The 14,373-nt window shown below is 37.6% G+C and overlaps 1 protein-coding gene across 1 annotated transcript in view; it reads left to right on the top strand.

Annotated features, from left to right (window-relative positions):
* The window catches only part of LOC122351122 (fibrinogen C domain-containing protein 1-like), a 90,689-nt gene that overhangs the window by 29,377 nt on the left and 46,939 nt on the right, over positions 1 to 14,373 (top strand). The window contains 2 exon segments of the mRNA XM_043248008.1: positions 4,176 to 4,341; positions 4,625 to 4,761. Of these exon segments, the coding sequence (XP_043103943.1) occupies positions 4,176 to 4,341; positions 4,625 to 4,761 (303 nt within the window).

Here is a 14,373-nt window from a genome sequence, read left to right as displayed (position 1 = left end):
ATTTAAGAAAATAATAAATAATCATTACAATGCATTTTTATTTATTTGGGCCAATTGCATTCAGAATTTTTGGTTTCGCCCAGAATTTTAATTTCAGTGCATCCCTAATATATATATAATAAACTAAACGTAATTTATTCCAAACAAAGCTTCAGAATTTTTTTCATAGATATCACTTATTTTGATGCAATCAAAACACATTTATACATTTTAAGCGTGACTTAAATGTTCAAAGGTGTCCATACTTTTATATGACAATTTATTGGTATATGTTGGCATCAAGCTATGAAATTAGGCCTGAAATAACTTAATAGCAGCACTATCTGAAAGCTCTTTTTGTAGTTCCAGAGAATTTAAAATGAATGCACAGTCTATAGGAAGCAGAATCTTGTGTTTCAGTCATTTGCATACTAAGAAAGTTTTGATGTGTCAGCAAGCAGCACAATTTTCCCTTTGGTCTCCTCCTGTTCGATTGTGCTTATTAATCTTTCGCCTTTGATCTATCATCAGTCATTTCCCAAACTGAGAGCTGTGTTCCAAACTTGGATGCATACTCTGTTGGCGAGATTATTGATGATAATGGAGTCTTGCGGAGGAAGCGCGTTGGAATATGTCTGTGATTAATGGAAGCCTCTCAAACAGGAAGCAAATTCCTTTTAAATAATGTTTATGCCATCGATGTCCTGGTCCAGTCTGGATATGACAAATGGGCCAGGCAGTACTTATTTAAAAGAGTGGCTATCTGTGTCTCTTTATCTGCTAAAATGTTTTGGCATGAGACTCTTAACCTCAGTTCATTTTCCTCTATCATCTCCTAACATGGTTTTAGAGCGCGATGAATGTACACAGACCTATGTGCAGTCAGTGAGCGCTAATGTGGCCTGTACCATGCCGTGACATTGGCTGTGCTCGTAATAGCTTACTATCTTATCGTTCTTGCTGGTTCTGCAGTATACAGTTCAGGTATATTGGTATATTCACATAAAATACCTGCACAATCTGCTACGTTTGCCTTATAAACCAGAGTTTACGGTGTGGAATATGATATCTCACAATGAAGTGCGGTTGACTTGATCTTCCAATTACAGTGTGATATACAATCCAGAAATAATAATATTCTCATTATTTGATTGGATGACCAAACACTGTCAATCGGATTAAAAGGCAAATGGGCTTTTATTTTGAGATGCTAGCAGATTCAATGTGATGATGAGGTCATGCGGTGTTAATGTTGTTTACTGCACATGTATATTATTTTTCAGGTTAAAATTTAATTTTCTAGCATAAATGTAATCAGCCATACTGAAGACACGCATGCTCTTTTCCTCCATTTTTTTCTGGATAGCTATAAGATGCTCTTTTGCACTTTATATTATTGACTTGGCCATTATTAAATATGAATGTATTTTGCAGTACTTTGGCTAACTCATTAATTCTCATTCACATTTGTAACAATAAAACGAGCAGGATCACCTTGGTTTTATGAAATGTTTTATGAAATGTTTTGAGTGTCCTCACTTACTTTGTCTGTATAAGAAAATGTCCTAAAATGATATTGGACTAGACATGCACAGATAAAAAAAAGTATATTCTGTAACAATAGATGTTCAAATATTATTACAGATAATTTATATTATGATTAATGATAACAATATTCATAAATAAATTGATGATAAATGTATTTCTTCAATTGTTTAATTTTAAACTTACTATTTAAAAGCATCCGTATATACTTTACAAATGTTTGGATACTCAAATACAAACTATACTGAACTAAACTATGTCAATGTAGATAATAATTCATGTAAAGACACCAATAAATGATAGCAATAATTCTGTAATCAAAATTATGTGCTCCCAAATTTTGATAAATGCATGCAAATGGTAGATGTTTTTCCTTTAAGAAAAGGGAAGATTGATGTGTTTACAAATTTGAGTTTTGACAAATACTTGAACATGTTTATGCATGTCAACAGTCATTGAAACATTCATCACGAAATAATGGCTACTGTTGACATACTGACATACTCTTTGTCATAAAATATATGTATGCAGTAAACAATGTATTCTGTTCCAAACACAGCCATTGAAATTGATAGTTCAAGGTGAGTTTTTGACGGCCTGGATCTTTTAATTGGTTGTTTCCTGCTGTGTGCTTTAATGAAAGAGAGTCGCTGTTTAGAGTAAATGTGGTGACTGAGGTCTTGCGTCCTGTCGAGTGTATGCCAAGAGGTTCAAGCCATTCAACAAATGGGTTTAGTTGGAGGTTATATCATGCATTGTACTTCTGGGGACATTATGTTTTTTTTTCCATACATGTGATGTTTTTCTTTTGATACTGGATGGCCTCGTAATGATAGACGTGTTGCTATGGCAGCGTTTTGAGAGCTGCGAGTGCTAATGTCCTGACCATCCGCTCGGTGCGTCAGCCGTCATCAACTTCAAGCAAGTTCACACACACAAACACACACCAGCTCACACTTAGCTTGCGGTGTGACACAGCGACATATGCGCACACGAGGACTTGTTAACGACTCACTCTCAAAGAACTCGATGCTCGTTCACACCCCAAAGGAAAGCTTTACGCTTTCATGTGTCATAGGAAACGAGCTTTACTTTAGGGCTAATTTTTGCTAATCGCCAACTGAGCCTTCTATATCCTCCAGTGCCGCGTTGATTCATGATGTTTGATGTGAGACACGGAGACCTGTCCTTGGAGAGAAGTGCACAGTTTGCCTCACTCAGAATCAAGTTTTTTTTTTTCCCCATCGAGGTGACCTGAACGGCTTTGCTGATGCAGGCAATAAAGAGAGCTGTCTGGGAAACTCAAACCGAGCGGTTTCCAGAGCCGCTGGCCGTGCGCCTGCTAAACTGAAGCGCTATCAGTGTTGTGCAGCATAGTGCACCTGTTACTTTAATGCAGTGCCGGGGACCACATGCTGATACAGAGACTCCATTGTTGTTATTGTTTAAGCCAGGCTTTTAGGAAAGGCCAAAGTCAACCAAAGCTCTGTTGTAACGGCACGGAAACGCCAAAGAAATCATGTCCAAACCAGGTATGACGCAACGCGAGCTCAGCAGCAAGCAATTTATCCACACAAATGGTAATGTTAATGTCAACAGTTTGATAAAAAAATGTTTCTTGAGTAGCAAATTAGCATATTGAAATGATTTCTGAAGGATCATGTGACGCTGAAGTAGTGATGCTGAAAATTCAGCTTCGCATCACAGGAATAAATTTATATATCGCAACTGATTAATCGTGATTATTTGAATAAAAAATAAACGGTTTTGCGTAATTTGTGTGTGCTGTGAATATTGTTTACATATATTATAGTATATATGTTGAAAATTATTTAGAAAATGTAAAATAAATACATGTTTTTATAACATTAAATTCAATGCCTAAAATTATTCTTTATAAAATCAAGGTATGTGTGTGTCTGTGTGATAAATAATAAAAAGACCCCGTTTCTTTGTCCTCTCCACTTTAGCCTCTGAAGCCTTTGACTCCACCCAAAGAGCTTACAGACAGCGAAAAACAAGAAAAGCTATGCCATCCCGTTAGGATGTAAACATACCCACGCTTATTATTACGCCTCGGCCGCTGGAATCTTGGATTTCCCTTTCTGTGTCACCACTGGAACGCGACTGTACAAATATAGTACAAAGTACAAAGCCTATAATTAACATAATAAATAATAGTTTAGCATTCTAATACGCTACATTGCAAATATGAAAAAGTTACAAAATACCTGGTAACGTTAAGGTAGACGGTACGCTTCATTTCGCAAACAGTTAAGTGCGCGAAGTAGTTAAAGTATACTTTGTCAGTCTGTGATAGATGCGGTCAGAATCAGCACATGGTCACTGGCTTTGATGTGAAGTCCGCATTTGCTGTTCTTCTGCTGGCGGTTATCAAACAGCGTTGCATTGATGTGGGTACCCCCTTCTGGATTGAGAGGATTGCCTATATTTGTTAAAGGCTGCATGCACCAAACCAAGATGTCTGTACATGATACATGTATTGTGCCAGGTCTATATAAATATATACATATACATATATATGTATGTTTTATTGATGTCAAGGAATTGTCTGGGTTCACATATGCGACTATGTAAGCCTTAAGCGTTGTTCTTTATACTTCAAACTTTACCTTGCTTTCTCTTTCCAGCTGCTGTCGGAGAGCCAGATCAACATGGTGAAAGTGGTGAACTCTGTGAGCGATGCGCTCAGCTCCATGCAGAAGGAAACCGGAAACATCAAGAGCCGTCTCAAGGCGGATCTGCAGAGGGCTCCGGTGCGCAGCGTCCGACCCAAGGGCTGCGCCGGTGGAGAAGGTAAAGAAAAAAAAAAACCTCCTCATTAGTCACATATTCTCAAGTCTCCAGCCAGCCCTAATGAGCCCTAGAATGGTTTCACACCTATTCCCTCATAAGCTTTCTAGCAGTGTGAAAGAAACATGCCACTGCTTAGACAGCAGGTGCGAGATGACAGGTTTGAAGTCTGAAGCTTTCTTTTCTTACGCCGTACCTCGAACAGGGTTTCTCAAAAAAAAAAAAAAAAAAACGTTATGGCATGTAATGTAGATTGATGATGCTGGCATGTTGTATCTTCTGGCAGGTTCCAGACCCCGGGATTGCAGTGACATCTATGCCAGTGGGCAAAGAGAGGATGGTATCTACTCCGTGTTCCCCACACATTACCCAGCAGGCTTCCAGGTCTTTTGTGACATGACGACTGATGGGGGCGGATGGACGGTGAGTGGCACAGTTCCCAAAGTCAGCGCCATACAGTACCCCAGCAGGATGTTGTTTCCGGTCACCTCAGAACCGTTTTTTTCTCAAAATATATTTGAATTGACTGAACAGCCGTAGGAATAAAAATCACTAGTAATGAGTCACTCCATTAGGCATTGACTTGTTAAGCGTACGCTCCCACGCATTAGTAAGCAGGTCACAGATACGCGCATGAACGCATTCGCATGCACAAACACGCTTCAAACCGATGTTTCACAAGTGTACAGTTCATTACAGCAGCTGCATACAAAATAGACTGAGCAAACTATCTATTCCGAGAGCATTATCTTCCCATTCGATGCACGCAGGAGAGTTTTAATTTCATGCTCTTTTGAATAAAAATAAAGATAAGACGTAGGGATGGCAGTATATATCATGCTGCGATAGAAGAGTGCCAGTTGGTAAAGATTCTACTGTGCCGTTTACGCCGAGCTTAAATGCATTTAACAAGTCTGACAAGCAGAAAACTATAGAGTACTCCAAAATGTGTCACAGACAGGTCCTTCCAGCTTTTTTGACTACAGTGTGAGTGATTTACTTTTGGTGGGTTTGCACTGACTGATTATTTAGCTGCTATGAATGATCTTATCATTAGGGTCCCGTTTGAGTTTAATCTCAATTTGATTGCAGATGATGTGACGCTCAGAACTTAAATTTGGTTTATTGAGTATAAACAGAATTGAATTATGGCTTATAGGAGGAAGTGAAACTGGAAGTTTGTCTAAGCCACTGCTCTGTTCTTACTGAGAGGAGCCTGTTTAATCATAGATGGTAAATATACATTTTTATATATAGTTTAAATATATAATTGAATTCTTTCTATCTATCTATCTATCTATCTATCTATCTATCTATCTATCTATCTATCTATCTATCTATCTATCTATCTCTATACTGTATATTTTATGAACATTAATTCATAGCCTGTAGCGCACTGTGTAAAATTGCTCATACAGTACGATAAGGTTTTGATAATGCTGCTCACCACATACACGACAGCTATTTAATAACTTCTACAGTTTTTTTAGCACCATTATTAAAGAGTCCACTTTGTAAAATTGCAGTTGCAGTGGCACACCGTTGATTGCTTCAAAGTGGCACGTTTCCAGGTCTTGCTTTTCAGACAGCATGTTCCTTCTTCTTAAAAATGGTTTAATCAGTTCTCAGGGATGAGTTTTTGAGCTTGTTGGTAGGTAGCAGTACTGCTTCATAAACAAATGGCTTCAGATCCTGTATTCGTTATTTTCAATCCTCCTAGCACCTACAGAAAAGCACTTTGTTTAAATTTAATTTAGCGCTATTATTTGTAAAACCAACTGATTAGACTATGTGAAACGTATCTGATAATGAATAATTAAAAGAACACTGTTACCGCCGTATCCTCATTTGCTCGCTGTCCTCAGAGAAGATACTTTGAACAATACTTAGTGAACATCACAAGCTTTACGTAAGTCTGTCTTTGTCTACGCAAGGCTATTGCAATGAAAAGAGATATTTCAAATAGCAGATGGCGTTACTAAGTCTTTCAGCATCCTGATAAAGACACAGTAGGAGGCAGGCTGACATCTGCAGTAAAAGGAAAGAAGATATTTGATGACACATCGTCTTTATGGTCATCAGCCTCTTAATGTATTTCGTTAAGGTCAGTGGTAGAGGCGGAGAGGACAGGACGGTACGGTATGCAGCCTCCAGAGGACAAATCAAAATGTTCAGCATACTGAGGTTAAAAAAAAAAAAAATCTAAATGGAATTTGAAAAATTAATTAGTCAATATCACACAACATTTTCACCATTACAACTGTTTAGCAATTCTATAAACAGTTCAAAAGGCAAATACAATATTATTTACATTATTTTTATTAATTATCACTTACATTTTAGGCGGAACAACATCTCATCTCATATCAGACAGTCGATTCATTGCTGAATGGTTCAGTGTTTTGAACGAATTGGTTGAGTGAAAGCTTCGTTATCTGATAAATCAGCTGTTTGAACAAATTGCTTGAACAAATGACTCATTTAACTCATTAAACGATTGCTACTGGCACTTACTGGCATTTTAAGTTGAAAAACTATAATTTCCACAATCATTTTTTGTGTATTTACTAAAAAAAATATATCTCATAATCAATTTTATCTCGTAATATATTTTAATGCAGTTGTATTTCGTCTAAATAATTTAACTTTATTAAATTATTGAAATTAACTTAAAATATATAAAGTGTGTGCGTATGTGTGTATAGCCCAATACCATAGAGCCCCACAACATAACCCCCAAACACATAATAAATCCCAATTTGACCCCTGCTTACATACATAGTGTTAAAAAGAGTGACATATTGTATTCCCTGATTACTGTCAAAGCTGCTTTGCGGCAGCGAGAGAGCGTTAGCTTAGCAAGTCGTCTTTCACTGCTAAGCGTGCCGGGAGCTCTGGGAATCTGAAGAGGCAGAAAGGAACTGTTACAGGGAATTAATAGATCCAGCGCCCCTATTCATCATCTGCGGCCTCAAGCGGTTTTTGATGAGGATGTGGGACTTTTCTGCTGGTAGCGGAGTAGATCAGGCCGAGTTCAGACGGGTCACGGAGATGGGGTTGGGGGAGAGGGTGTAATTTCACATGCTCAGACATGCACACAATCCCTGCCACGGACATTCCCAGTTAGCGGTGGAATGAACTGCCCTCTCTCCGCCTCTCCAAACGCTCAGTCTCTGGTGTTTTATTAAAGGAATAGTTCAGCCAGAAATGAAATTCTGTCATTATTTACACACCCTCTCGTTGTTCTAAACCCACATAGTGTAAATCTTTTGCTGTTGAGCTAAAAAGGAATACACTTGTGACGATTATTTTATACCGCTTTTTTGTAAAACAGTGGTTCATAGTGGCTACGTTTGTGAAACACTAAAAGGAACATACAAATATATAAATACGTCAGAAGCACAAAAAATATAGCGTCATTTACTACCTTTGTGTGACAAACATAAACTGTGAGTATAGAAAAATTTAGATTTAAGCCATTTTCTTTCACAAAGCTATTGTTTTAAATCAGAATTAAAGATTTAGAGAATTTGAATAATGTTACAATTATTCAAATCAAAGTTTTCTATGTTTGAGACTATTTTTTAGCCAGTTATCCATTTTCTAGGAGTCTTTATCCTGATGACTGAGGCAGATTTATTTAAATACAGTTTAAAAGAACTGACCCAGAACCAATTGTTTGTGAGCCACATGAATCAATTTCATTTTACTTTCATGTTGCTTTTAAAAACATAACAGTAACGAATTTAAAGATCAGATTGTGGATTTTCTTTAGTGTTGAGAATCACCGTTTTCATCTTTACCACACTATTTCTTTTAACGCGTTCTTTTCAGTTGCTGCTCCTGAATACATCCAGAAAAAGGCAGAAAGACATAGGCAGACAGGGTCAGGAGGAGAAAGTGCACAAACTACAAATGACAATGGCAAACTGTGGTTAATTGGAGCAGATACTTCATTTATGCGGTAATCAGATGTATAAACATCTGGAAGGCAGCTGTGGCTGTCTGCCACGTTGGATAAATGTCCCTGTTCTACCTCTGTCAGCACACAGGTGCATTCCGCCCCCAAACAGCGTTCCTGAACACCACTTTCCTAAACACTCGGTTTAATCGACCAACAGCAAAGAGGCAGAGAAGCGCAGTCCTGACCCTTTGTTTCGGGTTGTAGGTTTTTATCAGTCTAATACAATCTACTGCATAATCTTCGCCCCGAAAGTCTTTCTCTCAGCATAGCGGCTGGGAAGAAAGTGTGATACGAGCGTGATGCCAGCCACAGTTGGGAGCTTGTGAACAGAATGTCATTGTCTACACAGAAGTGAGGAAACGGAGAAGCAAAGTGACATGAACTTCGTGTCCTCACACATTCCATCAGATCGCAAAACTAGCACCTGTCTGAGTGCTGGGTATTTCATACGCCCTGTTGTTTTCATTTGAATGAACTGTGAAGAACTGTTTTGACACACGAAAGCCTGCATGCTTAGTTTGTGAATTATACAATAGCTGTTTTAAAGGATCTTCCATAGGTAATTTTCACACACAGTCTGTTCAGATTTACCTCATGTAACCTGGCTTGTCCTTATGGTGTACAACTGATTCATTTCACAGAAAAATTCACACCGATAACACTAGTATCATTTATACGTTTGTTTTGTTTTCTTTTTTAAAGTGCCGCTATTATGGGTTATGAACATGCATGTTGACATGCATGCAATATCAAAAAACAATTTCATTTTCTTATAATATGCATTTATTTTTACCTTATTTTTTCAACTATTTGTTTTACAATGATTCTCGAAACCCCTCCGGTGATTGGTCGATTTCATTTAAAGCAGTGTTTGTGAGTTTTTAACGCTCCAAAAATGGCCCCTAGTGGCAAATAATTAGTTTGCATTTTCATTCAGACCAACACGAAAATACCAACAAGTGGATGGGCAATATGCTAATATTTAATTTTGACATCAACGGCTTGGGACTCGTTTAAAAAATGACTAATTTCAGTGATTGAGAACGTACTCTTCCTTTTGAGAGACAATAACTTTATACACGGTGCATTTTCAGAGGTTATTTTCAAAAATCTATAATTGATGTACTTTAAAGAAATTATTACTTTTATTTATCAAAGATCTGTTTGAAGTGAAAGTAAGGATGTTTAAAATGCTTCTAAATATTTAACATTATTAAACATTTGATCGCAGATCAGCATGATTTTTGTATGTTGAAAAAGTTACAGTAATATTTTAAAGGATTTTAAAAATCTTGAAAAATGTTTCTGACTTTTTCTCTTTTTATCCATTTAAACAATGATTATCTTCTAAACATATGATTCGTCTGTTCCCATTGAGCAAATGCAGATTCAGACTGATAACCCGTACGTTCAGAGCTGATTATAAAAAATGATTGTTGTGTTAAACCAGTGAGAATGACCCGAAAGTCTTTGTCCCTCATCACAGTCAATTCAGACCGCAAGCTAAAACTCACAACTTAGCTCAAGTGTCACTTCTTTTGCCACTGCACTGTAAATACAGTAGCACTGCAGGAAACACTGTCAAAAGTATTTTAGTGCAGCATTCGTCCACATACAGATAACCTAGTACCATAAATGGAGCTCATAAAAATCATTCGGTTTCAATATTGGTTTAAAAAATGGACCCGATCTTTTGATTCCAACCATACATCAGCCCTTCACCTCTGCTGCTTTTCTAATAGCTAGTGATCTCATTTGGCACTGTCAGATGGTGCAGCTGACATTTGGATCTTCAAAGCTCATTTAACACCGAAAGTTGCATACTGTTTCCTCCACAATTACCCCCCAGCACTTTTTGAAGAAATTCTGATTATTTTGCACTTGAATGCATTGATTTGTTTCTTTGTGTAATATTTCCCTTCTGTCAGAAGCTTTCTCGTAGTACTATTTGTCAAAAATAACAATGCACTCCTAGGCAAAAAAACGCCTCAAATATTGGAAACCATAGTCCCCTGAGGCATTTTAATAAGTAATGCTGTCCTCCTCTGTGGTTTTTTTTTGCTTTTGTTTTTTTTTTCTCAAACTTTTTGCTTTTTGGGACGCATAATGAATTGCTTTTATTTTTAGGAGAGCCATAAAAGTGCTTCTGTTGTTTTCTATTATTTTTCTCTACCTTCTTAATCAAGACCTTTAAGCTGCTTTTAAAATGAAAATTGTCATTGTTTACTCAACCCGTGGAACACAAAACCAGAAATGTAACATTTTGACTAGTGTATATTGCAGTCCATGCAATTACAACGAATGGCTTCTGGAGCTTTCAAACTCGCGAAAGCACCGTAAAAGTAGCCCATAAATCTTGTGCGCCAGTCTCCTGAAGCCATGTGATTCCGAAGACATAAAAATGAAGTCATTATTTATTGATAATCTTCTCCAGTGAGCTGTTAACTGCTCTGAGTCAGATTTGTAAAAGAATCTTTCCGATCATTTTTGTGATCTGGGTCAACGAATTCATTCAAAAGAGTGATTCATTCACAAATCTGACATGGCTACCTTTCCCATGACCTCTCATATGGGTTTGGAATGACTTGAGGGTGTGTACACAATGATATTTTCTGTTGCTAGATTGAATTTTGTGTTCTTTTGAACCTGAGGCAGCATGTTGGACGTTAGTTGTTTTTTATTTAAGCGTGTAAGAGTACACACTGCGCTTGTTAGGACGCGCCACCAGAATGATTGAAGAAACTAGAGCAGACCTTCAAGCGGTCTCTGCGTGGTTCATGAATCGTTTTTTTTTTTTTTTTCTACTAAAGACAGACTTCAGTCGAGGGAGTCCATCAAGAGAAAGCTCTTTGAAAGATGGCCTGACACGGACGGCAATCAAAGCATCTGAGAGGAAATTGCACCAGCGATGGCATCTTACTTTGTTGGCATGGCAGGGGGATGAAATATATCAATCTAATTTCAATTTAAACCCAGAAAAGTTTCAACTGGAGCCCCCCCGCCCACTCCCAAACTCCCGCAGCTTAATCGTCCCCGCTCTGCCGTCTGTGGTCCTGCCCGGATCTCCACTAATTGCTGTATTTTTCTCCCCTTGTAACTCCTAAGAAGCAAGTCTGGAGATCTGGAGAAGGGGTGGACCAGGGTCGGTTTTTGATGGCAGATCTTAAAAGGTGATGAAAGTTGAAAGTAACATTATTGCCAGAGGGGGAAAAGTCTCAGCATATCTTTCTTTTTCTTTTTCCATCTTGACGGTTTGAATTTTGCATGACCACTAAAGGTCTGGAGGTCTAACGATTCTTGAGGTTGCTCTATTTATATTCAGGCAGCTAGCGCTACCCCTAGGTTGTTTTAAGATGGCGGGTGCCGCACACAGCAGCGGCAGACGGGTTTCTCTCTGGCATTGATCTTAGCAGAGAGTAATGATTTCTCATGATTACAGACAGGCTGGAATTGTAAGGCCGGTCTCAAAGGGGAGAGAAAAATGCATTATTCCTTGTGCAGATCGCGCTGTCCTTTTTTTGTGAAAATTTCAAGTGTAATCACAAAACTCTGAAAAAAGCATTATTTGCTGTATTATGATTTCCTATTTTTTAAAAGCGGCCTGGTGAAATGAAATGCTTTATCTATTATAGATTGCCAGGGGATGGCACATGAAGTGGCTCTGTTGAAATATTCACCTCTTCTGTAAAGCGAATCTTTACGTGTGTGCTGTCAGGCCTCAGACAGCATGCTTTTGGTGTTTTTTTTTTTCTGGGTTACGTGGACCACTCACAAAGAGCATGTACGTTTCTGTGCAATTCGTTGCCTTTCTTCAAGCTTCCAGCAGGACTTATGTTTTATAATATTTAGAACCCCTTCGAAACGCAAATGGACTAGTTTTGAGTAGCAACTGGCCGTTGTTTTGTTTTGACTGCGTGGACGGCGCAAAAAGAAAAAAGTGACAACCTCACCAAGCGTTTGAGTACCACATATGGAAAAGGTAGAGCTGAAAACGTGGAAACACATAATATACATTCATTTAACAAATTAAAACATTTATTGCAGCTTCTGTGGAGTCATATTAATGTTAAGTGTCGTTATATGCAAGAGCGAAACATTTACGGGAGCACATATCTCTCCGCTCACAGCTGGATTCTTTTCACTTTTTACAAAATAGAAGCACTCTTTATATATTGGTCACTTCTCTCATGGCTTTATGGAGTGTGGGCATATGACGTACAGTAGTAAATGTCCTGTGACAGATCTTTATCCGTGCGGTCACCCTATGATAAAGAACTCTCTTGCACTCAGACGGCCTGCGTTTCAGTGGTGTATTTTTTGAGTGACTGTTTAAAATAAAGCAGATTAAAATTATACATATAACATTATAACAATAGCAGGTGACAAATGAATCAGTCAACACGGATTCAGTCAGAAAACTGCAATTGGCTTTATTCATGAGTGAGTCACTGACACAGTTGATTTATAGTTAAAAACGTTTGATGCATTCAGGTGTTAAACTATATGTCTGTATGCAAATACTGTATGCATTAAGGATGTTTAATATGCAAATTGTAAGGCTTAATCAGAATTCATTAAAATTAATGGGACCATCTGCAATCCAACCCGGAGATTTTACACCCTCTAATGTGCTTCTAATATGGCCAAACTTATATATGCACACCCGAACGCCATCTCTAAAAGTGCCCATAATCCCATATGACATTTGTGTTGAATCTGCAATATGTAAAAAAAACTTCAAAATATGTTTTTCAACCATTATTCCCATAATGACTCTCACGAAACGTAATCCACTGTAATCCAATAGTAGTATTTGCCACTCTTGTTCTTAAAGAGAATTAAAAATCTGCTTTTATACCCCTGTGAATATGTTCAAGCACACAATGATTCTCCTAATATAGCTCACAACTCATATAATGATTAATGTGGTCCAGATAACAGGAGAAAGCCTATGTTAACCTTGAGAATTAGAGGGTAAGCCCTTGAAATCTGGCCCCATTCACTGCGCTTTACAGATACCCTGCACGCTACATGACCTTCACCTAAGATATTTAGTCTTAAGAAGACATTAAAGGCTTATCAAACTCCTCTTCATTGCTCATGCTATTTACGTGCCATTTACAGGGCTTCCGTATATAGCATGCGTATATTGCAATATTTGTGGTACTGTATTAAGGGCTGGAAAGCAGTGCACAGCTGGAGTCTGAACAAGAGTTTGTCACAGATGCTATCTGTGCAATCTTTCACGGCACGACTGCCTTTTATTGATTCGCTGGTTTTGGAAGTCTGAACGTCCAGTGCCACAGTTCAATTTGAACCACATTAGAGGGTGTAAAATTGCTGATGGGTTGCAGATGGTCCCATTGATTTTAATGGAGACTCAACTCTCCTCTGATTTAACCACACAATCTGCATATTAAACATCATTAATGTGTATTTAGAAAATTATGCCTGGAGTTTATCAACCTTTGGCTATTTACTAGATGTTTATTGCCGAAGTTTTAAACAGAAAATTAGTTTGAAATGACTTGAAATGATGGCACGTCAGGGTCATAAAGATTGAAATGTCATTTATAACTTGCTTTAATGTTCAAGCTTCTGTGATCTGAACAGAAACAGAAAAACACTTAAATTAGGGTAACTGGGATATAGTTTAATCCAAGTTTTTTTAGCACAGTCAGTCAGTAGCATCTTAATAATCAGTTTACACCAAAAAAAAAAAGATTTTGAGAGCTATCTGTTATGTTTTTGAAAGTCTCTTATACTCAAAATGACTGCATTTATTTGATAAAAATAGCCTACAGTAAAAACAGTAAAATTCAGTAACTGAATTCTATTTTAATGTGTGTTTAAATATAACTTTTTTCTGAAAGCTGAAACCTTTACTCCAGTCTTCAGTGTCACACGATCCTTCAGAAATCTTTCAAAATCCTTCTGTCCAAGAAAAATGTCAATATTAATGTTGAAAACAGATGCGCTGCTTAATATTTTTGTGGAAACTGTCATCATTTGATTGTAGAAAGTTCAAAACCATTCAATAATTTTTTTTTAATCAACGTAAAAGTGTTCAC

The sequence above is a fragment of the Puntigrus tetrazona genome, chromosome 8 (assembly GCF_018831695.1).
Source record: "Puntigrus tetrazona isolate hp1 chromosome 8, ASM1883169v1, whole genome shotgun sequence".
In the NCBI taxonomy this organism is placed as follows: Eukaryota; Metazoa; Chordata; class Actinopteri; order Cypriniformes; family Cyprinidae; genus Puntigrus; species Puntigrus tetrazona.
Note: the sequence above shows the minus strand (reverse complement) of the source record. Positions and strands in the feature narration are given on the sequence as shown.